At 34.9% G+C, this 24,119-nt stretch overlaps 1 protein-coding gene across 1 annotated transcript in view; it reads right to left on the reverse strand.

The window, feature by feature from the left end:
- Positions 1–200: 200 nt before the first annotated feature.
- The window catches only part of LOC146936234 (U5 small nuclear ribonucleoprotein helicase), a 32,668-nt gene continuing 8,749 nt past the window's right edge, over positions 201–24,119 (reverse strand). The window contains exons 13-49 of the mRNA XM_085751197.1: positions 24,009–24,074; positions 23,746–23,898; positions 23,574–23,657; positions 23,314–23,391; positions 23,095–23,226; positions 22,946–23,011; positions 21,919–21,984; positions 21,708–21,830; positions 21,423–21,572; positions 20,737–20,949; positions 19,091–19,246; positions 18,782–19,006; positions 18,600–18,701; positions 18,417–18,497; positions 18,223–18,303; positions 16,504–16,707; positions 16,287–16,403; positions 16,060–16,182; positions 15,613–15,702; positions 15,408–15,533; positions 15,233–15,295; positions 13,531–13,619; positions 13,234–13,324; positions 12,849–12,998; positions 12,580–12,771; positions 12,397–12,462; positions 7,294–7,449; positions 7,068–7,211; positions 6,511–6,578; positions 6,274–6,439; positions 6,105–6,167; positions 5,149–5,244; positions 4,845–5,012; positions 2,791–2,961; positions 2,133–2,282; positions 1,554–1,685; positions 201–670 (exon numbers count right to left, since the gene is read on the reverse strand). Coding sequence (XP_085607323.1) covers positions 605–670; positions 1,554–1,685; positions 2,133–2,282; positions 2,791–2,961; positions 4,845–5,012; positions 5,149–5,244; positions 6,105–6,167; positions 6,274–6,439; positions 6,511–6,578; positions 7,068–7,211; positions 7,294–7,449; positions 12,397–12,462; positions 12,580–12,771; positions 12,849–12,998; positions 13,234–13,324; positions 13,531–13,619; positions 15,233–15,295; positions 15,408–15,533; positions 15,613–15,702; positions 16,060–16,182; positions 16,287–16,403; positions 16,504–16,707; positions 18,223–18,303; positions 18,417–18,497; positions 18,600–18,701; positions 18,782–19,006; positions 19,091–19,246; positions 20,737–20,949; positions 21,423–21,572; positions 21,708–21,830; positions 21,919–21,984; positions 22,946–23,011; positions 23,095–23,226; positions 23,314–23,391; positions 23,574–23,657; positions 23,746–23,898; positions 24,009–24,074 — 4,467 coding nt within the window. The 3' untranslated portion in view covers positions 201–604. The remainder of the gene's footprint in view (positions 671–1,553; positions 1,686–2,132; positions 2,283–2,790; positions 2,962–4,844; positions 5,013–5,148; positions 5,245–6,104; positions 6,168–6,273; positions 6,440–6,510; positions 6,579–7,067; positions 7,212–7,293; positions 7,450–12,396; positions 12,463–12,579; positions 12,772–12,848; positions 12,999–13,233; positions 13,325–13,530; positions 13,620–15,232; positions 15,296–15,407; positions 15,534–15,612; positions 15,703–16,059; positions 16,183–16,286; positions 16,404–16,503; positions 16,708–18,222; positions 18,304–18,416; positions 18,498–18,599; positions 18,702–18,781; positions 19,007–19,090; positions 19,247–20,736; positions 20,950–21,422; positions 21,573–21,707; positions 21,831–21,918; positions 21,985–22,945; positions 23,012–23,094; positions 23,227–23,313; positions 23,392–23,573; positions 23,658–23,745; positions 23,899–24,008; positions 24,075–24,119) is intronic.

The following is a 24,119-nucleotide window of genomic DNA, read 5'->3' on the forward strand; positions in this document are numbered from 1 at the left end:
TTGAAAAATTAGGGTCCAAAACTGCAATTAAACCAAATTAATATGAACAATTAATCTTTTTTCATATACAAAAATTAGATTAGGAGATAACAAATGAGTAGCAAGACAACATAAAAAAAAATATAAAAAACTCGGCGCTTGAATAGCATTGATTCAAAACCAAATATCTTAATTATAGGGACTGAAGTGGAGTTAAGTAGTTTTCAAATGTCAAATATATTTATAACCTCCTTCAAAAATATATATTTATAACCAGTCAGTCATAGCAATATATATACTAAATTAAGTATAAAAATAAAAGAAAAAAAAATACTAAAGTACAGCAGTTGTTTAATTTTTGATTCAATAAAATATCAGCAGACATATTTCTCTAGCTGCCTTCTAAGAAAAAAGTATATATTTCTGTAGCTGCAAATGTCCTGGTATAATTAGATATGTGCAATGTAAATAGTCAGATTCTGATTTGCTTATGTAGCAGGTAGAACATAGTGATTGAAGAAATCTTTGATTTGAAGGTATACCAAGTCAGTGTTAGCCAGTATAATCCTTTTATACAGTACGTACAAAGCCTCTGCACAAAGACTATTGGCTGACATCCAACAAGTTATGTAATCGAATGCTCTTGTTCGAATCCAATGTAACAGTCGGAGACTAGAGTCACTTTTACATCCTGCAAGACGGTAAAACAGATCTTAAAGGAAAATGTAAAAGCGAAAGTATATTGATTGACAGCCTAACAGCTGTAAAACTATTACTTGTCAAATCAAATATATTAAAATGAACATTTTCTTTCCATGAATATCACATTTCGGATGCATAAACTCTAGCAAGTCTTTAATCTAAACTTTCCAGACATTCCACAACTGAAATATGAGAGAAGTCATTGATTTGGAAGTAGGAATTTGAAATAGAAAGGAGTCTGTAAGCAAGCAGAACAGCAAACTCAGCTTGCTATGCTCCAAGGGCAATTTTGGAAGCAGTAGATTCTTCTGTTAGTGAAAAACGCTTTCATCTTATAAATTTAGGCTTTGTTTGGGAGTTTGGAGGGGAAGGGAGGGGAGGGCTTTGGGGGGTTGGAAATATATAGAAAAATGGACAAAAAATTCACATTTTTTGAAAGAACAGTTTTTTAGAGAATGATAAACTAATACTTATGATTAATATACTTTTAATTTTAAGAATATTATAACAACATAGATTGAATTTGAAAAATTCATATAAACCCTCCATAACCCCCCAAAACCCTCCCCCAATGCAATTTTTGAGTTCCCCCAAATGAGGGGGATTTTTTATTATGAGTAAAAAATTAACCGCCAAAGCCCTCTCCTCCCAATGTCTTCTATTTCTTCCACTTGCTCCTTCCTTTTTTCCAAAACCCTCCCCTCCCCTCCCCTCCAAACTCCCAAACAAAGCCTTAGTGTCCAATTCTTTGTGCTTCAAGAACTGATACTATATCAGCCAAACAAGCACAAAGAACACTAGTAGGAACTATTGTGCTTCTTGTACAAGAGCTGAGAGGGAACCAAGTTTATATAGATGCGAGTAATTTTTACCTGAAGATTAGCTGGAGTTACAGGCAACTTCATCGATGTAACTAAGTGATCCGAAAAAGAAACTCTTTTCAGAGCATATAGCTCAGACGTAGAGGTATTACCAAGAACCAACCACCATTGCTCCTCTTTTATCTGTAGACACAAATTGTAAACTATTTATGTTCAAATGACACAGGATAAAAAATCATAACACATGAATATGCATGTTCAAATGATACAAAACTTATGGCACATGTGAGTCATATCTAAATTCAAAACAAAACTGAACCCAAACAATATGAATCGCCCTAGGTATTTATTTTGAGCATGAACCCCATATCAATCTTGTTTTATTATGACAAATGCAATTTGCCCCGTAATTTTATGTAACCAGAGAATTTATTGTCAGCTTTGTTACCCAGCCACTTTTCTTGTCATTTTGACAACCTTGAATTATTGAGATTTGTACATAATATATCAACTTGTTTTTGTACATGTCACTTATTTTTTATCATGTGTCTTATGATTCCTAAAAAGAATTGATTCACAATTTGTAACATAGATACACACTCAAACATGTTTGTGTATTTGAAAACATACCTTTGGAAATCGAGGAACAAATGCTCTAGATGAGTGTCGTCTAGAATTGAGCTTTTCTAATCTAATGTGTAATATGTAGCACCTCTCACCACCAGTTTCCCTCTCCTGAAGCTTTAATTTCATTTTAACATGAGGGAAGTTCTGTAAATCCTGGTTAAAGAAAGAAAAACAAACAAAGAAACAAGCACGTATTAAGTATAAGCTAAAAGAGGTGATATGCCTGGAAGATAAATAAAGTATTAATACATGAAATAATAATTAATTACTTATTTAATATAAATTATGTTGTTGCATGATCAATGGCTACACCTTGTTATATTCATAGGTGTTTTAGGAAAGGGTGAAGAAAAGAAGAGAAAAGAGACTTATAATAATAGTAGATAGATATGGTACACTTACCCCAAATTATGCTATGATAAATTCCTAAAATAAGGTAACACAATTATCCCTAAAAGACATAGATTCAAGCATTTAATTTCATAGATATTGTAACATATCAAAATTACACACAACAACCCATAGTTTTCAACATCCTCAAAAAGAAGCATGTGCTCATCCATTTTTCTTCAGCGTACCCATGTTCCCCAATTTCCTCTCCAAAAGAAAATAACAAGAATCTAAACAAGCATTAAAGCATGAAGTTATAAGGAATCTATACCTGGTACAATCTTGAAGCCGGGAAATTTCCAATGACAGTCTGCAACGCTGCCCTGGGAATATCTAGCAACTCTTGTAAACTATAAATTCCTCTTTTGCTAAGTGAAGTTATAAGATCGTTATTCATGCATGGGAGCATCCACAATGAAGAGTCCTTGTCCAACCATAAACCCTAAAACCAGGACACAATATTTTAAGAGTGAAATGTAGGAAATATCCCAGATGTGTGTGTGTGTGTGTCTAGATTTAGGAAATATATACGCACGCACAATTTTATTGAAGCCAGGGTTTGTCTTTTCACCATTAGATCTAACAAGCCCAGCAGTTATGTTTTGTAATTTATTTAGTGGTACTATCAAATAAAATAAGGAAGAGTGGATATAAAGTAATTCCCCTTTGATTGAAATTTGTTCCGGACAATAGTCTTAAAGTGGTATCCAACAATTCCCTTTTATATAAATATTAGTTGAGGTTTGAATAATGTAAGATATATATTTCCTTGTTGCATTAGTATGGCCCCTATTCATTTATCTGAAGCATCCATCTAGATTTAAGTTTACAAAACCATATTGAGCCTACTTCCATTAAATAAAGCTGTCCCTCAGCTGTTGCTTGGAGGCCAGGCTATTTTGCCATAATTTTTGACAAAACAATGCAATAACTGTTTAGCCAAGAGATCCTCTTATCTCATAACATCCAACGTGTCCTTCACTGTTACAATAGACTAATCATGTCCCCTCTCTTAGCAAGTTAGGAAGATACTGGCAGCTGTCACCAACAGACTTAGTTAAAAACTCTACAGAGTTAATCAATTCTTTATTTCTCTGAATTCTCTCAACCATAACATGGTATAATGAACAGAGTAAGGCTGATTGCTTATGGCGAACAACCTCTGGACCACCAGTACCACTATTGGCATATTGTATTATGGAGAGTTTTCGATGCAAAGGTTCAACTACTGTAATAGCTCTCGAGAGAATTTACTAGTTTTTCCACAATCTACTAGCACCAACACTTGCTTCTAACAAATTCTACCCCATGCCTTAAATGATTAATTGAAGTTGATCCTTCTTTGCACTTAATGGTCCCCCAAAAGATGAAGGCTCTTTACCACCCTTTTCCGTTAACATTCATTACAGATCCCTGTTTTTAAAAGCCTGGTTCTTAACATCCAAGAATAAAGCCATGTCGATGATTTCTGATGGTAATTTTGAATTTTATAACTTAAATTTGATTTGCAACACCGGTTTGCAACCCATGAAAGGTTTGCAACCCATGAAAATTAGGGAATACAAACTGTTGAAATTTGGGGCCTAACTCATCCTTACAAAACCGGCTTGTAAGGTGAGGAGTGCCTCCTCTTTATAAACTCTTCTCAAGAGTGCTATCTATCCGATGTGGGACTAAATCCACCCCCTCAAAGCCAACACAATGAAGGTGTTGGAGGCTGCAATGAAGGCTAACCAAAGGCCGCAATTAAGGCGACTAGGGGCGGACTGCAATTAAGGCGGAATTTCCAACACAAACCAAAAAGAAAATACTCTACACAGTTTAAGAGTGCTTAGTCTATCCCAAAAGTACCAGCCACCTCCTACAATGCATATTCCCTACCCCCCTATACCCGTTACAAGAGAATCACTCTCCCACAACCCTCCCGGCCGCCAACTCAGCAGTTAGTTACACAAGTGGAGATTTATTTTATTTTCTCACATTTGACTCCTAATCTCCCAAATCGCACCCCCACTTCTTTCTTACGTATACCTTAGTTATCTTAGGGCCTTATCACATTGAATAGGGCTTGCTACATTTAAAAGTACCTAGTAGACTCTTCCAATAACTAAGCAAAGTGACGAGGGAATATTCCGTAGTACAAAACTTGTAAGATATGAAGTTCATATAAGATTATTTTTCTCCTAGAAAACTGTATAATCAAAATATCCAAGAAAGATTTTTTTTTCATGTGAGATAATCAGAACTAACTTGAACTTGCTAGTTGTATTCAAATTATACAACAGCCCAGAAAGAAGAAAGGTCAGGTGCAGAAAAATTTATTACCTGCATTACCATTTGCAGAAGATGCATGCAAGTTATAGAGCTCGAAAGCCAACCACTATTTGCACATACATCAATCATGGCCTGGATTATTCGTATACTCTGATCTAATACTGATTTCAAGTCTGTGACATAGTCACTAATTGGCAACTCCAATTGGGAAAAATGAGACTGCATTCAGAATAATTTTACGATCACAAATATAAACAAGAAAAATTGAAAGAGGTAATCTGGTGCTATATAAAGATATAAAGAAAAATAAAAAAGAAAGTCTACTATGCTAAAATTAGTGGTTAAAATTACTGACCTGAAATAGAAGATTTGCTTTGGTATGAGGGTCCTCCAAATGATTCTTATCCACTGGATATCTAACTTTCTCCGATAGTGCTTCATTGTATTTTTCCTACGACAAAAGAACAGAATATTGTCAATGACTTCATGGAAAAAATTTCATTTTGGAGCAAGTCCGATTTTGACATGACATGAATTGTAGAAACAAAAAGCAAATTATTAGATGAAGGACAATAGTTTGTGTTTATAAAAGTAGGATTTAACTTCATAGAAAAAGAAAGTATTAAATGACACCAATTGCTCATTTTATAACATGGATACATTGATTCATAAAGGGATTAATGAGCTTAAGTTAAAGTTGATTCACTTGGTAGTACCCAAGTTCGATCCCTCACTGGAACAATCATTGGCCTGACTTTACTTACCTCCAAGCTAAACACTAAATTACCAAGTCTTTTTCTTTGGGGATTGGAGGGTCAAGACCATGAAATAACTTAGAATACATTAAATGAGATTGTTGAAAGGCCTTGTTTATAAAGATAAAGAGTCAAACACAGATGGTTGGATATTCAAATGTTAAAGAGTGGGTTTCTCCTATTGATATAAGGTCCATTCTGAGTATTATGTATTCATTGAGTTTGCCATACACCATCGTGTTACTATCTCAGATTTCACAGTACTGAAGCGTTTGCTATTTTTTATCTTTCTTTTTTTTATGCAAAATTAGAGTGCAAAAGCATCACATGATAGAAATGACATCCCAGCTATGTTGGCACCCCAAGACTTCAATTTCTTATTTAAAAAGAAAAACTTCTAATCATCACTATAGCAGAAAGGAAAAATGCATTGCAATAAGATCAACTAGATTGTTGAGAAAAATGCATCAATTAAAAATTACTAAATAAAAAAGAATAATACTCAAAATTTACAAGAAAATAATTGACTTTCAGTGATAAAAAATAAAACAGTTACCTCATTATGACGCACAGGAAGTTCATCAAATTCAGAAGCAGCAGATAAGACATGCAGAAAGACCTACATACAAAAACTCTTAGCATAATGATTTTGAATAATTAAAAGAAACAATCTTTCAAACGAAGATGGAGAAATGATATGAGAACTGGAATATTATAAGTCTTACTTCAAGTGATGTATCTGGACCGATGTTTGAACCAAACATTGACACAGTCATGTAGCTGAGGTAATACTGAGATGCTACTGACCCCAACATCACCGGCTCCACCACATCCTCATTCATCTTTATGCATCCACTGTCTTCCAAATCCTCAAATGTGCTTTGTACTAGGCTGCCAAAAGAGAAGTGTCAGTTAGAATATCATTGCTAAAAACATGGGGTTTTGGTATTTCATGTCATTACCTAGACAAGAACGAACTTAAAAACTCAGGTTCTACATTCTCCAATCCATAGTACGCAGGATTGACCATCTGTCAAAAAATAGTTATTATGAATAACAATGGGTAAATCTACAAATACAAATAAAAAAATCCAACATTCACATCTCTTTGGGACATATGTTGTTTGGGAAAATTTCACAGACGAAATACTATCCCTCAATTTTTCAATCAGCTTCAAGAGCAGTCCGTCATTATCTCTCTAATGTATAAGACATCCATGAGTTGCCTTCCTAGTCAGGTTTAATGGAAACTATCCCTTAGTAAATATTTACTATGAGTGTCCGCGTACATAGAAAACATATAATATTTTGATTGTACATTAGATTATCTCTTAGAATTAGTTTCCACATGGCGTTATATTAATCATTTGTATCTTGTTTAGTTTAAGATTAGGAATAATTGTCACAGTTTGTTTTCTTATTCAATAAGGATTAGAAGTCCGTTATTAATATATAATCAAAGTCACAATTCAAAGTCTTTTATTGTTTCTCTTCCCCTTCACTTATCTCTAATACTTACCAGTCTACGGAATAAGTAAGTCCATGTAAGGTAATGCACTGCATCTTGTTTATTGCAGATTGTTCCAGAAACAATTTCAGCATTTATGTGATCATGTAGCCGCTCCCTCAAACTACTTTCAACAGGAAAGGGTTCATACAAGAACTGCAAAATAAAAGAGAAATCAGTACAGATCTCAGCACAAGAGGTGTCAAAGTTTAATATAATTCTCATTTCCAATTTTCACCTTTTTGTAGAAGCTCTTTTTGGGTTCATGAACAAGTATCACTGCCTTCCCATGTTGATCAAATTGAGGCCGTCCAGCACGACCCATCATTTGCAAGATATCAGTGATTGGAAAATCAACGTACCTCTTTGCTTTTCCATCATAGTATTCTGTCCCCTGAAAGATAACCAAATTATTGTTAAAACAAAAAATTAATATTTTAATTTGGTAATACATAGTTAGATTCATATTGGAATTTGGTAATACATGGTTAGATTCAAATATTTACGTTTCATTTCTTGTACCCTCAACTAAGAAAGTCTTTTTCCTGAAGTAATTAACATTTAAATTTCGTTAATACCTTGGAGGTCGACCAAGAAAACAATTTACTTGATGCAAGTAATGATTAAGCAATATCAGAGGGAACAACAAAAGTTACCAATTTAGTGCAAAGCCATAGAAAAGAAATGGATTATGAAGGATGTGTATGAGGGGACCACGACTATTGTGAGCATGCAAGCTGGGGCCACAAAATTTCCCTAAAACTAAAGGACTACACCAAGACTCGACTTTAAGCCCCTATCACTTTTACCTCAGTCTTGGATGCACTTAAAGAGCACGGTCAATCGGTCAAGATCCAGAAAAGTGATGCATGCTTTTCCGTAAGTGATGGTCCCACTAGGAGAGTCGGGAGAGGAAATAAATGGGAGGTTAGAGAGTTGGAAACTAACTTTAGAAGCTTATGCCTATTTGAGTATAAGTCAGACAAAGTATATGGAATGTAAGTTTAGCAAAATGCAAAACACTCCTAGGCTTGAAGTGAAGGTTGGAGAGCACATCGTTCCACAAGTCACGTTGTTTGAAAACCATGGGTCTATTATACAAAACAAAAAATAAATAGTATATATAAATCATCTGATTGAAGCAAGGTGGTTGAAATGAAGGTTTGACAAATGAAATTATTAGATGAGATAGGATTAAGAACATTAGAAAGAGATAGAGTAGCATCTATATATAAAGATGGCTGAATCTCGACTAGAGTTTGGGCATCTGCAAAACAAACCTATGGGTTTTGTAGTAAGCTGAGTAGATCATATATCAAGTGTAGCCTAATCACCAGAGGCAAAGAATACCAAGAAAATCTATAGGATAAATTATTAAGAACGATTTGGAGATTGCTAGACTATGAATCAAATGTCTTAGAAATTGTAGTTAGGCCCCACAAAACCAGCTTGTGAGGTGAAGATTGCCCCCACTTATAAAACATTGACAGACCATCTCCTATCCGTTGTGGGACTCTTAACAAAATGCATGTATTTATTATTAGGATTACAATCATAGATCAGGATTTGAACTTAAAAATCATATCAATTAGCATTTATTGTACCATGCTGTTTTAAATGGAGGTCAGGGTGGTCTGATTTAGACACACAAATTCAATAGAGGACAATGGTTGGCTAGAGAAATGATTTATGATAGAACATTCACCGATCAAAACCATTCATCTGAACAAAACTTTGCCAGTATGCTCCAAGCTTTGTGTTATTCTTATCATCCCTAATCTTTCTCAAAACATCACATGGAACCTCAAAGCCTTGAGGCCCCACTTATAAAACATTGACAGACCATCTCCTATCCGTTGTGGGACTCTTAACAAAATGCATGTATTTATTATTAGGATTACAATCATAGATCAGGATTTGAACTTAAAAATCATATCAATTAGCATTTATTGTACCATGCTGTTTTAAATGGAGGTCAGGGTGGTCTGATTTAGACACACAAATTCAATAGAGTTGGCTAGAGATATGATTTATGATAGAACATTCACCGATCAAAACCATTCATCTGAACAAAACTTTGCCAGTATGCTCCAAGCTTTGTGTTATTCTTATCATCCCTAATCTTTCTCAAAACATCACATGGAACCTCAAAGCCTTGAGGTCCATAGAGGACTACTTGCCTATACCGTGTACTTTGAATGTAATGTCCAAAATCTGGACTTAGTTTCCGTGTAGAAAATATTAGTCTTCTAAAAATAGGAACCAAAGATAAATTACCAACTGATTACCGGTTGCAACCAAATTAGTCAAAGTGACTTCAAAATGCTTTGGTTCTTCCATGGCCCTACGGAATGAATGTTCAGATGGCAATCTGCTCAACCCCATAGATTTCTCATAATAGACATTGACAAAGAAAAGGTTATTTTCCAAGATATGTAAAAAGCATTAACCTGTTACTAGATATTCCAAATACATCCCTTACACGGAGCCAATTTTCGGTAATCAATGGATGTCCCATATATTTGTTAAACTAAACTTCAATTCTGTGATTGTAATCATCCCTCAATATAAACATGTCTCCTAATTCTTCATAGAAATCATAAACAAAAGCTTGTGGAATCTCTCCATAAGGCTACAAATTTGAGTCAATATACAAAAACAATTATAACTACAAAGTGTAAGAATCTACTATATAAAAAGATAAATAAGAAGGAATTTAGGAGAATGTATGGTGATTAATTTTTTTTATTTATTTTTTTATGAAGGAATCTAATATAAAAAAGTGTGAAATTATAAACTGCACGAAAAAAATGTCATATAAATTTGTTTGAGAAGTTATATATGTATGATTGCAGAAATTAGGTTAGTCTACTAATGTTAATCATAAAAAGTAATAGACATAATATTCTGATTATAGTTTGAAAGATTTTCATCTGTAATATGAAGTAGAAGGTTGAACCAATTCTTACCTCATTCAATATGTGAGCAGTCAAGAACCCTCCCTTGTTATTCTGACTAAGGTAACTATCAAGTGCAGCCATTGTTTTTTATTCTTCGAGAAAATAGGGTTGTGATGAGAAATGATTAGTAGGATTGTGATCAAATCTTTTGGTGGTTATATATAGGTAGAGTCTGAGATATACAATAAGTTCGAACTTGCCACATAGTAGATAAGGAAGTTATTGTAATAAACAAAGACTGGTAAGATGACACATGTTAGGACAAATAACTGCTATAATATTTGTCCTAACATTCGTCATTTTACCAGTCTTTGTTTCTTACAATAACTTCCTTATCTGCTGTGTGGCAAGTTCTAGCTTAATGTATATCTCAGACTCTAACTATATATAACCACCAAAAGATTTGATCACAATCCTACTAATCATTTCTCATCACAACCCTATTTTCTCGAAGAATAAAAAACAATGGCTGCACTTGATAGTTACCTTAGTCAAAATAACAAGGAAGGGTTCTTGACAACTCACATATTGAATGAGGTAACAATTGGTTCAACCTTCTACTTCATATTACAGATGACAATCTTTAAAACCATAATCAGAACCATAATCAGAATATTATGTCTATTACTTTTTATGATTAACATCAGCAGACTAACCTAACCTAATTCCTGCAATCATACATATATAATTTCTCAAACAAATCTATATGGCATTTTTTCATGCATTTTATAATTTCACACTTTTTTATATTAGATTCCTTCATATAAATATGAAAAAAAAATATTAATCACCATACATTCTCCTAAATTCCTTCTGACTTATCTTTTTATATAGTAGATTTTTACTCTTTCTAGTTATAATTTTATATATTGACTCAAATTTGTAGTCATCCCTCAAGAATTGGGAGACACGTTTATATTGAGGGATGGTTACAATCGCATAATTGAAGTTAAGTTTAACAAAAATATGGCACATTCATTGATGGCCGAAAATTGGCTCCGTGTAAGGGATGTATTTGGAATATCTGGTAACAGGTTAATGCTTTTTACATATATTGGAAATAACATTTTCTTTGTCGATGTCTATCATGAGATATCTATGGGGTTGAGCAGATTGCCATCTGAACATTCATTTTGTAGGGTCATGGAAGAACCAAAGCATTTTTAAGTCACTTCGACTAATTTGGCTGCAAGTGGGAATCAGCTGGTAATCATCTATCTATTTTTGGTTCCTATTTTTGGTTCATTAAGTTCTTTTCTTGTCTAGAAGACTAATACATTATATTTTCTACACAGAAACTAAGTCTAGATTTTGGACATTACATTCAAAGTACACAGTATAGGCAAGTAGTCCTCTATGGACCTCAAGGCACTGAGGTTCCATGTGATGTTTTGAGGAAGATCAAGGATGATAAGAATAACACAAAGCTTTGAGCATACTGGCAAAGTTTTGTTCAGATGAATGGTTTTGTGGAGAATGATACAATGGAAAGTTCATAACTCAATCTTCCACAATCTCAAGATATATTGGTTTTTTCCATTGGATTTCATGGTTGGGCCTAACACAGCCCCACAAAACCTAGTTGTGAGGTGAGGATTGCCCCCACTTATAAACACATTGCCAAATCATCTCTTAACCGATGTGGGACTCTTTAACAAGATGTAACCACAAAAGCAGTTGGAGTAGGCATGGACCTATACATGGTTGGATTTGAGAAGTAACCTCATTCCAGCCAAGACTTAAACACCTAAACGTTACCGCTACCCTGGTTTGTTTAACCATGGGTTGAATATGTTTTGTCATGAAAAGACACAGTTTGCATTGCAACCATTGCATCACTCCGTGCAGGTAAAATATAATAAATTTTCAACTTACAATTGAATTACACATGTATAATAATGGAGACAAGCTAAAGATGTAAAAGGGCGAAACGAAAATTATTTTAAGAGAAAACTTCACAGAAACGGCCAAAACTTGTAATTATTTACATTATTGCAGCAATGTTATACAACATCTGCAAATCAGAAACTTTTTAATAACTCACTTTGACAAACTTGTATTAAGTTCTAATTTAAAATGCCTTTGAGGTTTTTTCAATTCAATATATGTTCAACCAACAACATTAAATTACTTTATTTAACAAAACCTTGTCCGAGTCAAGTCCAATATTAACTATATTAAAAGCTAAGTTGCAGCAGCTAGAATCACTCGTGAATGATTAGTTTAAGATTCAATAAAATGTAAACCAAGCAAGACAAGTACACAATCAATTACAACCTTACCCAAGAAAGAAATTTTTTGTTTATTTCTCCTGGAACTTCTGGACGAGAAAATGAAAGCCAATATATTGCTAAAAGAAAACATTACAACAATTACATTACCTTGATAATTACTAGATGAGCTGGAAGATTCACACCCCAAGCCAATGTGCTGGTACAAACCAATACCTACATTGATATTATACAGCTAATCAGTAAACGGCATGCCATAAAATATGAATGTTTACCTTACTTTTTAAGACAAAAAAGAAAGATATTTAAATTTTTAAAGAAAATAAATGGTGCCTGAATCTTGTTGTTTGCAAAAAGTTCCTCAACAAGAGATCTGTCTTTGTCATTCAGGCCTGCATGATGTAAACCGATGCCAAATTGTAAAGTATGCCTCAAGTTTTGGTCAGAGACTTGAGACAGAACCATCTCCAATGCTTCTTCAGGCATGTTAAGAAATTGCCTTGAATGTTCATCTGAAGCAGCAAACTTCATTCAGAGAAAGATAATTAGCAGTTAACCATAATGAATCAAATATTATTTCCCAAAAGAGATTGGGTATGTACCTGAATTAGATCTAGTGCAGTAAGTCTTGTTTGGCGCCGTGACGAGACAAATATAAGAACTGGTTTCGCAGGTGAATGTGTGCATATCGCAGCATATGCTGGTTTATTCATACTGTTCATCCGTGGGCAGTAATACTTTCCAGGATATCCCTATAAGAAGACCAAGTAGTTAGCATATTTGTAATGATATTATTTCAAGACTACGCATCACTTAGGGGTTGCTTAATAGGAGTACACGGGTAAAGGTTTATATGGAGAATTAACGTAGATATGTATACATGCATTCCAAATTTCATTCCTCGATTCCTCAATTTTACTACTTAAACCAAAAACCAAACAAAAAACAGACATGTAACGTCACAATCTATGTGAAACAACCACTTGCCTGGATATGAACTTCCAAAGGTACGGGCCTCACACTTGGCTTGAAATTGAAGAGTCCGATCTCCTCCACGCCTAACCAATCAGCTAGATCACTACAAATAGAAGGGGAAAAAATAAGGAGTACGTTGATAGAACAGACTCTTATCTTGTACTCTCTTTCTCTCTCCCTAAGTTGGGAGAGACTAGAGAGTGCGGACACGAAAAACATACACGAATAATAGTGGAGTGGAGAAGATATGGAAAGATAATTAAAATAACTCTATTTTAAAAAACATGGAGAAAAATGAAATAAACTTACCCAGCATTTGCCAGAGCCGTAGAAAGGCCTACAAACCGTACTGGACGCTCAGTTTGTGATGATATATATCTCATCCTAGAAACAATAACCTAAAAACAAAAATTTCCTCAGTTGAGCATTCAAACAGCAACTAAGAAACAAATAACGTATATAATATGATTAGAAAGTTAATAGTAGGAAAGTGCAACCTTTTGCAGTATTACTGGAGAAGAAATGGGTAAAGTACACGAGAAACAACGATAACCTATTAAAAGACCCCCCCTCCCCAAAAAAAAAAAAAATCTTTATGTGCATTAAGTACTGTTGTCCAAATATCCCACCAGTAGATGATAATGTCCCTACCCATTCATTAAGATGAGTCGGTTAGTCTACAAGCAGTCATTGATTCTCTTAGCAAGCAGTAAATCACCTTCTTTCAAGCCTTGACTTTGTTCACTACCCTTTAATTTTATTGTTTCTGGTACTTAGTCTAAGGATACGTGGAGAATTGAGTTTAATGATGTCAAGATGGAGCTCTTGCCTAGCATCGGGGTGGAAGTATCATGATCAGAAAACGTAAGATCACGTCAAGCATTTTCTCACACTAGACTAGACCTGACATTGCCATCTCAATCAGTGTCGTGACTCAATTTACGCACTCTCAACGTCATGAGGCAGTCTATAGAATACGGAGATATTTGATGGCCACCCCCGGAAAGGTCTATTCTTTAAGAAGACTAGTGAATGAAATGTCTGTATCTTTACGTATGCAGACGGGGCAGGATCCGTCGTAGACAGAATATCGACCTCTAGATATGGTACAAATGTCAGGGGAAATCTTGGAACATGGAAAAGAAGCAAGGAGTTGTAGGAAGACGTATTACAGAAGCCAAGTTTAGCACTATGGCTCAGGGAATTTGTGAAGACGTATTACAAAGTCATCGAGGAACATAGGATAAAAATTGAGATTCTATTGAAATTAAATTCTGCCAGTAAAGCCTCCATCAGCATAACCCACAACCTAGCGCAGCAAGATAGAACCAAACATATTGAGATTGAGGTTCATTTCATAAAGGAGAAACTTGATGCTGGAGTTATATGTCTACATTTTGTGACTTCTAGTCAACAAACTGCTGATATCTTAACAAAGAGCTTGGCAAGACCTGTCTTTGAGCATTTGATAGATATGTTGGGCATGATAGACATCTATGCACCAACTTGAGGAGGGGTGTCGGAATCTGTGTTATCTAGAAGAATCCACATGATTCTTTTAGTCAATGCATATCTCCATTCTCCCTATAAATTGTCTATTTATGTTTCCTAAAATTCTCATTTAGAATTTATTGATCTCTCTAATAGGAAGACATTTGACTTAGGAATAAAAATATAACAGTATTGGCATTATAATTTCGACAACTATTATCATCAAAAGATAACATTCAGCAAATTTCTATTCAGATCGGATGCTAGTCTTCTTCAATTCATGGGTTTTTCCTTCGTAATTCTTTTGTCTAGTCCCAAGAAAGCAGCTTGTATATTCCTTGTTATAAAAAATCAACACTCCCAAAGGTATACATTATATAAGTCACAAAGCTCATTAATAGTCTTATCTCTAACAAGCCCAATTTTGGGCTTAAAACAGAGTGCAAAAGTCAATTCTACTCAGAAATATAATAAACATGACGCTGAGTCAGTAGTATGTCACCATAGTTCAATCATATACCTCAAGGATGGGCCCACGATCAGCTCCCAACAAGTGAATTTCATCCAATATGATAAGTCCAACCTATTGATCAGTGGCAGCAAGATTTGTATATGAAATTGATAGCTTAAATAGATAAATGATTGATATATAAAATACTACAGTCCTGCAAACACTCAAACAAGTATGAACTCACCTTTGTGACATAGCTACGACTATGCCAATTACGACTTATACCATCCCACTTTTCAGGAGTAGATATGATGATATTGGCTGACAAGAGAGCCATCAAATCAGGAGTATAGTCTCCGGTCATTTCAACCTAATTAAATGCATATATAATTAGCACCAGTACAATAGGTAGTGCATGTATACTTTTTTAAATATTCAAAGATAAGTACCATTTTTTTCCCCAGTTGAGACACAAGACGCTTTTTCCAGTCACTCATTCTTTCCCTAACAATAGCCTTCAAAGGTGCTATGTAAATAACCTGCATAGTCATATGCAGAGTAGCTTAAGCTTACACAGTTCATAAGATGATGTACTGTAGGTAACAGAAAAGTCATTTCTCTAAGCAATAATGAATGCATGACAAAAAATATTACAGTGTAAACAAGGTTTCTTTATTTATTTACAGAAATGGATATATTAAATTTTCTATGCAATTTGATCTTTCACCAAGTGGAGAGAGTAAATCAATATCATTAAGCATCTTAGCAAACCAGCCTGCAGAGAGAAAGCAGCATAACTTCCTTCATATAAAATGTATACTCTATCATATCTCATAATTTTGTTATTAAGGACTCTTGCTCTTTCACAAACTGCTCTAATAAATTTAAGAACAAACCTTCATATCAGGCTGGGTGTTGAAAAGCCGGAGCATAGCAAGTTCAGCAGATATAGTTTTTCCACTTCCAGTTGGAGCTCCTAATAGAACATTATTGTCCGTGTGATACAAGACATGAAAAGTCTGCCCAAGTAAAAATCAAACAATATCCATATATTTGTCAAGTCTGTAAAACAACAGTGTATAATTTAACAAAAAAAATTCTGGAGAGAAGATGAACCAAAAACCTGTGTTTGTATTGGGTTAAAATGTGAAAATTTATACAGCCCTTCATGATCAATGTTTCCAAGAGAAGACACTGGAAGAGGCTTTAAATCAAGGAGTTCAGTATGAGAAGTACGGACCTGGAAAAGGTATATCCAAGTGTCAAACATAAACTGGGAAGGAGCCAGTTCCATGCAATAGCTCTAGAAACCAAAAGAAAATTAAATGGACATGTATTACCTCTGGCAATAGTAAATTATGAAAGGTAATAGTGTAGAATGCCTCTGCATGAAGCCATGAATCAGAAATGGCATGAATGTAATATTGCGGTGGATGTGGTTCAAATATAGGCACGGTGAAGGAGAGTTTGTAAGGTTCCCCCTTAGCCATCCGCTTTGTAAGGGTCAAAAGTTCCGAGTGGTAAATATGATCATTCTCAGAGTCCTGTTCGAAATAGTTGACCATGCATTTAATTTGGCGTTAGGAATTATGAAGTCATACATAACTACAAATTAGTTGTGGCAATATCACACTGGCAGCACATTTTCAGACACATTGGACATTCTATAGGCAAAACAAATACCTACACTATAAATCTAGAAAATATCAAACAGAAAATGAGACACAGGCAACTCAAAGTTTTAAAGTAAAAGAATACTAGGTAAGAGCTTCTACATAGATCAATCGGTGCTACTGTTGAGTCTCGAAAGGAACATGTTAGGCCCACAATTGATGATAGGCCCCTATTACTAATGTGAAGTAGAAGAAATAGCATAATCCCTTAAAAAATGGGGAGTAACGGAAACGGGTGGACATGATGAGTGTGAAATGGGAATTAGTGGAGCTAAGTATTGGATGAAAAGATGTTCCATTATTCTTTTGAAAAGTTATTCCATTGTTTGTCTTTTGCATGGAGATTCATCTCCATCCATTGTTCATTAATTCATTTACGGTTCCATTTTTTGCTATTAATATAATTTTCATTAGTTTCAGTTCATCCTTCTATTGGGTTCTGTAAGAACAACATTTGGACATGGCCTAACCATGCTGCCAACTTGTAAAGTATCTTTGTCTCTGAGCAAATTTGTGATGTTAGCTTATTGCCTTGACTACGCCAGTTTTCCCTATGGTTTCTCCTTGTTTACTTTTGCCAATTGTGATGTTAGCTTATTGCCTTGACTACGCCAGTTTTCCCTATGGTTTCTCCTTGTTTACTTTTGCCAATTTTTCATTATGAAAATCTCTAATTAACAAGTTCCTTGTAATTGTATTCTTTTCACCCTTATAATACCAGCTTTTACATATTTAGTGATTTATTCTAACCTGATACAAGAATCAGTGGAATCCAGACAAAAACTTTAGCTATAAAATAGTTAGCAGAATTGACATCATTACATCAGAGTTGTTACATATTTGGACTTAAATACCCCTTTTATTTAATGTGGCCTTAAATATTAGAATGGTAAAAAAAATTAATTTTACGCTTTTGCTCCATTAAAATTCCTTCCCTGCCCTCGTCGAACCAGACACAAGATTTTAAGATCCATCCCATCACCTCCTCTTAGTTGAACCAACCAAACCCCAAGGGTATTCCGTATTTACAGTTTCCAGTGAAAGTTGTGTGAGCCCTAGGTCCCTGAACCAATTCTTGATGATTAGTTTTCATTGTTTAGGTTGAAGTAAAGAGGCCAACTTTTTGTATTAATCTGTTGTAATAAGCTAAAATTTGGTGCAGTTGGTTGAAGCGCAACTCTAGTATATTGGAAAAAGATAAGGTGTCAATGTATATTTTTTCTATGGAGCATTGTTTTTTCAATGGGGTTTCACAAACATATGTGTTGAGGAATTGGCAGGATTCCTTATCTAAGATTCCCTTGTGTGTGTGTGTGCGTGTGTGTGTAAGCAGATAACAAAAACTAAACAATTATAATGCTTGACAATTGTTAGAAATCTATTCACCTCTACCAAAATCCACCAGCGTTGAGCAGTACCATGAAAACGATCTTTCCAAATAAAAGCAGGTGCTATGACCAGATCAATCTGAAAATAATGATTGATTATGTAGAAATTGATATCAAGGCTTATATCCTGTGATGAAATCAATGAAAAAATTGGAATCTCAGTCTGAAAAGGATTCTTCAATGTGAACTTACCTTCAAGACAGTTCTGGTTATTGGACTCACAGTTGCTGATAACTGAAGTGACGGAAAATACCCAAGGTATTGCTTGACCAACTAAGATGAACAGGGATAGAAAAATAATAATCAAGATTACTTGAATATCTAAAGTGACCACCAAAGGAAACTTTTTACCACTTCCTACTAAAAGTTACATACCCTTCCTCCAGGTGCATAACGAATTAATGCCCCAATGTCTTTTTCCTCCATCTCCATCAGGTGATCCAGGTCAGCCCCTCGCTCTTCAAGCTTCCGCAATATCTACAAACAAAAAAGAACTATCACACCCAAGTATAAAATGTAGATAGTAAATATAGTGAATAGAACAGTGAAGGGCATACTTCTGCAGAAAGGTCCCGGTCAAATTGTCTAAGTGGATGTTGGTGCGGCCAAACTTGGCGATCTACAGCTTTGCAATATTCCAACATGAACAAAGACATCTCACACCAGCCTCTTCGTAAACAAATCTCAAATAAAGCGCGCATTATACGAGCCAAGCTTGCACTTATGTATGAAGCGTCAGAAATCAAAGAGAAAGAATCTATAGAGCCTCGAGATATGTACAACTGCAAACAACAGGTTATATATTATTCATGCAATTATTCTAAATTCCTAAAGGGTAAACAAAATCAACAGCTTGAGAACAATACCTGAATCAGAATAGAAATCTTTCCATGTTTGTTGGAAGGACCACCCTTAATTTCTAATGGACATGATGTGCGTGCCAACGTCTCTAGCTCATTCTGTTCTTCTTCTCGAACAGCAATATTCTCAAATTCAGATGAATGTGCAACCATGTTAATCACCTAAAGCATCGGAAAAGGTAAAAAGAACATGTAAAGGAAAATCATAATTATATAAGAAAGAATGTTTTCAGACTGTATACAGCAGGTTTTTACACAGGCTAACAAAGAACTGAACTACGACACATTAGATAACCAATTGTGCAGTATTTGCAATTTCACAGATAAACCAGGTATATCATCAGTGGCGGATCTCGTTGGTGGCGGGCGGGGGCCACGGCAACCCCCAGTATTTCCTTATATAGTATATTACACGTATAATATCAATAAAATTTCGTGGCTTCAGCGGAAAGAGGGTGCCATAAGTTGCCGAAGGTTGCGGGTTCAACACTCCCTACTCTTCTTTTTACACATTTATTTTCTATTTTCAGATCTTGATTTTCTATTTTCAGATACTGTATTAAAAAAGAATGTGTTTGAGGGGATTCGAACCCATGTTCCCTTGCTGTTTCCAGGCAATTTGTACCACCAGGCCAGTTGTTAATAATTTTTACATTTTGAAACCATATATTCCACAAAAGTTTGGCACCCCCAATATTTTAACTCAAGATCCGCCACTGTATATCATGGTATATAAATATTCATCAGTTGAGATTTGGAGCCTGACTTATCTATCCGATGTGGGACTTGGGTTTTTCGCAATACAACCCCCCTCACGCCCAGCACTCTTTTTGGGCTTGGTGCGTGGATAGGTAGGTGGCCCTTGAATTCGACAAGCTCTGATACCATGTTGATATTTGGGGCCTAATCATCCTTACAAAACCGGTTCATAAGGTGAGGAGTGCCTCCTCTTTATAAACTTTAATCAAGAGTCTTATCTATCCGATGTGGGACTTGGGTTTTTCCCAATACATCATTTTTATAGTATAATAGCATCATTTTAGATAAATAAAAAATATAAAAGAAAAAAAATTAAAATAAAGGAGGCAGAAGGCTGCAAAAATTGTCTACATTGGAGACGGCGTCTCCTATTTTTCTTTTGGTACTAGATAGCGTCTCCTTTGAAACAACCTAGGTTATAATAGTTAAAGAAAGTCCATTTCAGGCTATTGTTTATTCTTGTGCGAGAACTTTGTTGTGTGGAGGAGTAATAAGAAAAGTCTAGTGGCTCGATCAAATGTTGAGGTTGAATTTAGAGTAATGGCACAAAGAATCTGTGAGCTATTCTGAATGAAGATTGTACTAGATGACTTGAAGATACTGTATGAAGTTGTTTTGTGACAATAAATCGCCTATTAGTATTGCTTAAAATCTTGTTCAGCATGACAAGACAAAACACATCGAAATAGACCGGCTAGCTTTCTTGCAAGCTAGGAACAATATTTATTGACCAGTTTAACATAGTGTTTTAAATGTATGGCTGTATCGGTAGTTATTACGTATAGTTTAGTCTACATAGCATATTAGTATATATATGCTTTACAAAATCGAAATATTATTTAGAAATATTTTCTAAATCAAGTAAAACCAAGTTGGCGACAAATCAAAATTACCTCACTATCATTCATGTGACGCCTCAACATTTCATTGTATGTTTCAACACTGGAATATTGAATGTAAAAGTGGCTTGCAATGCGACCAAGCTCCGTGCAGTAAAAATTGCCACTTTTCTCATCAAACCTCATCATTTTTGCTTTATCAAGTGAACGTGCAGCATCAATAACAAGAGATCTTTGCTTAGAACTCAAAGCAGGATCTGCCATCACCTAAAACATAGAAGATTATCAGTAGAAAACCTTTTGATAAATAAAAACAACTAGCAAAAACAAGTTTCAGAATGATGTGAAAGGATCTCGCATTTGAAGATCTATGAAATGCAACAAATTATCAACCATCAATTTTAAATTATTAGTATTCATACATTGTTTCCATGCAAAAGTTAATTATCAACCTTTTTCAGGAGTCTTGTGGCTCTCTACATCTTCGTTTCAATGCAAAACAAAAAAAAAAACTCACTTTCTTAAATCAGCCTCCAATTTTTGTCCATTTACTTTGCATTCTGTTAGCTGTCAGTTATACAGTTGTTGATAACAGAATTAGGTGCTGGTATGCAGCATTTGGTCGTAAGTTTTTTAACATACACCTTTTTTAGAGGTTCACAAACATATATGAACCTATGCTACAAGATCCAAAATATTATAGAACTAGTTTAATAAAGAAAAAATTTGTAGGTAGGTACCTCATCCCAACCAATACCATATGCCAAAGGATTCATCCTCATCCTTATGAAAAGATAAGTATATCCTAGCCATGCACAGGCTTCCTTAACATTAGTTACGGTGCCCAATGCAACTTCTGCATTCAAATTATCTTTCAACGAGCTAATAAACTGCAAAGTATTGAACAAAGATAGTCAACAGAATACCAAATATATGAAGAAAATGTTATGCATGATCCAATGCACAGACAAAGATTCAGAGTACACACATGAACAGAACAGCCTCAGCAGTTACCCAATCATTACCTGGCTTTCTATAGGGAGTTGACTTGTCAGTAGTCGCAAATAATATGCTAGTTTGTCGTGAGATGTAATTATGATACCTTCACCACTTTTATCAAACTGTGGTCTCCCAGCTCGACCAAATATCTGTGTTAATATAACAGAAACAGCACTTTAGCTAATGTAGAAAATTAAGCACTTCATATGACCTAATACAGGAAACCCAGTGTCTTACCTGCATCACATCAAGCATACCCAGGTCTCGCCACCCACCAGCTTTAGGATCATATATTTGAGTTCCCTGGAAACAACAGCATTCAGATCAATTTCCAAATTACAAGACAAAAGCAAATCAATAATCATAAGAACCTAGTGCACATAGTGACTTGATAGAGAATCCCTTGGTAAACCAAAAATCTTAAACTAAGCAGCTGGGAAGTAAGAGAATATGATCAGTAGCTACCTACACAAAAATTTTACGTGTTAGAGCTAAAAGACCACTACAGCACTGTGTGTCAGCACTGCTGTAGGATTTTGATTCAAAATCAAGTTCCTAATCTTAAAAATTATGAAAAAGTGGTCCCCGGAGCAAGGGACTGTTATAAACTCATTTCAAAAGCTACTGAATACTGGAAAACACCAAAAGTATCTCTGGTAGACCAATTCTCTTGAATCTTATTTGCTATTGACCAAAAGTATCTCTCGTGTGTTGAAATGGTTTTAACTCTAACAGAAACGTTTTGTGCAAAGGGTGGATGAAGAACAAGTACATCATAATAAGTGTCACCATTTACGGAAAATGAGAGCAGCAGTAAGAATAAAAAAGTTAACCGCCTGCACAAAGAGGCTATATTAATGTTAAGATAAAAGTCTCCCAAGACCTGAAGGTGTTATGTGCAGCCCAAAAACCTGTTTTATTATCTCTACAACTTGTATGATAAAACTAAACAATAACCAACAGTTACTAAGTTAGTTGAAGTCACATTAGTAACTACAGTTATCCAAGCGTCACTGGTTTAGTTAACAGTGAAGCCAACGTTTATATAAGTGTCACTTATTTAGGTTCTAAAATTCGTGCACTATAGTTTGAAGTCCAAAATGATTCATGACTAATGTCATAATAACATATCCCAGAATATCTCAAGTTAACTGCATTTTCTTGTAATCTGTCTCAATTACTTTTCCCTTTTTCAATTCCTAAAAGGAAGTCATACATACATATATAAAAACCAATATGATACAGAGTAATATGTAATACAAACCTTAATTACAACTGTGTGAGCAGGTAGATTGACACCCCATGCCAGAGTTGCTGTACAGACAAGTACCTAAAAACACCATAAGGCATACTTAATGAAGCAAGAAGCAAATTCTGAAAATCTAGATTGAAAATTAGTGAGATAAGCCCTACCTTCAAAAGTCCTTCAGAAAAAAGCCTCTCTGTCAGTCCTCTATCTGAACGTAACATCCCAGCATGATGAATACCCATGCCAAGTTCAAAAAGTTGAACAAGATCTTTGTTTCTTGATTTAACGACTTCTTTCTAGAATGCATAAAACAGAAAATTTATGAACTCAAAAGAATAACAGATATCACAATAAAAATTCGAATAAAAATTTACACCAACAACCTTCATTAAGTAATAATGTGGATGTGTGTCATTATTATTGAAGAGTTCAAGGTCATCATTCGCTCGTGCAAGTTCAGTCTGTTAAACAATACATAAAAATGGTGATACTGAAAGCAAAGCATGAGGCAGAAAATAGTATAATCTGTTCATATAGACTGAAGTATATAATAAAGTATAATGGTTTCAGCAAACCAGGAAGTCAAGGATAAAAAATTTCAGATCAAATAACATGGCCACATAAAATTTCATAAATGACAAACCAGTTTCTGAGCAGTCTTTGCAGTGTCTTTTCGTGAATGAACAAATACCATTGCCTGATGACCTTGCCTAATAGAATCAACAACCTAAATCAAACAAAAGAACCAAAGATAGAAAATTAGCCAACAGTGGAAGATAAATAACGATTTGGAAAGAACTTAGATGGAACAAGACCTTTCTATAGCATATAACATTCAACAATTCATTACGAGCTGCAAAGTTTGGCTCACTAATTCCAATATACTGTTGTGCAAGAGGCACTGGGCGATAACTTGAATCAAAGAAGAAAAGACCTGTGTCTGGATTTACTCTTAGAAACTGTGCAACCTGGAAAATGAATGGTTAGAATTTGTAGGTTAGGTACAGTAGATACTTCAGCATACAATACTTCAGTCAGAAAAGTAGAAAAACAAGTATAGATGATTTGGACCGAACACCTCTAGGTAATTGGGGAGTGTGGCAGAAAGGCCCACAATGCGTATCATTGACTGGCTTGACTCCACCTGATATTAACAACAAGGAACTCCTTAATTAGAAGCCAATTATCC

Source organism: Medicago sativa, chromosome 3 (genome assembly GCF_051527215.1).
Source record: "Medicago sativa cultivar Bolivia chromosome 3, Bolivia_mono, whole genome shotgun sequence".
Lineage (NCBI taxonomy): Eukaryota > Viridiplantae > Streptophyta > Magnoliopsida > Fabales > Fabaceae > Medicago > Medicago sativa.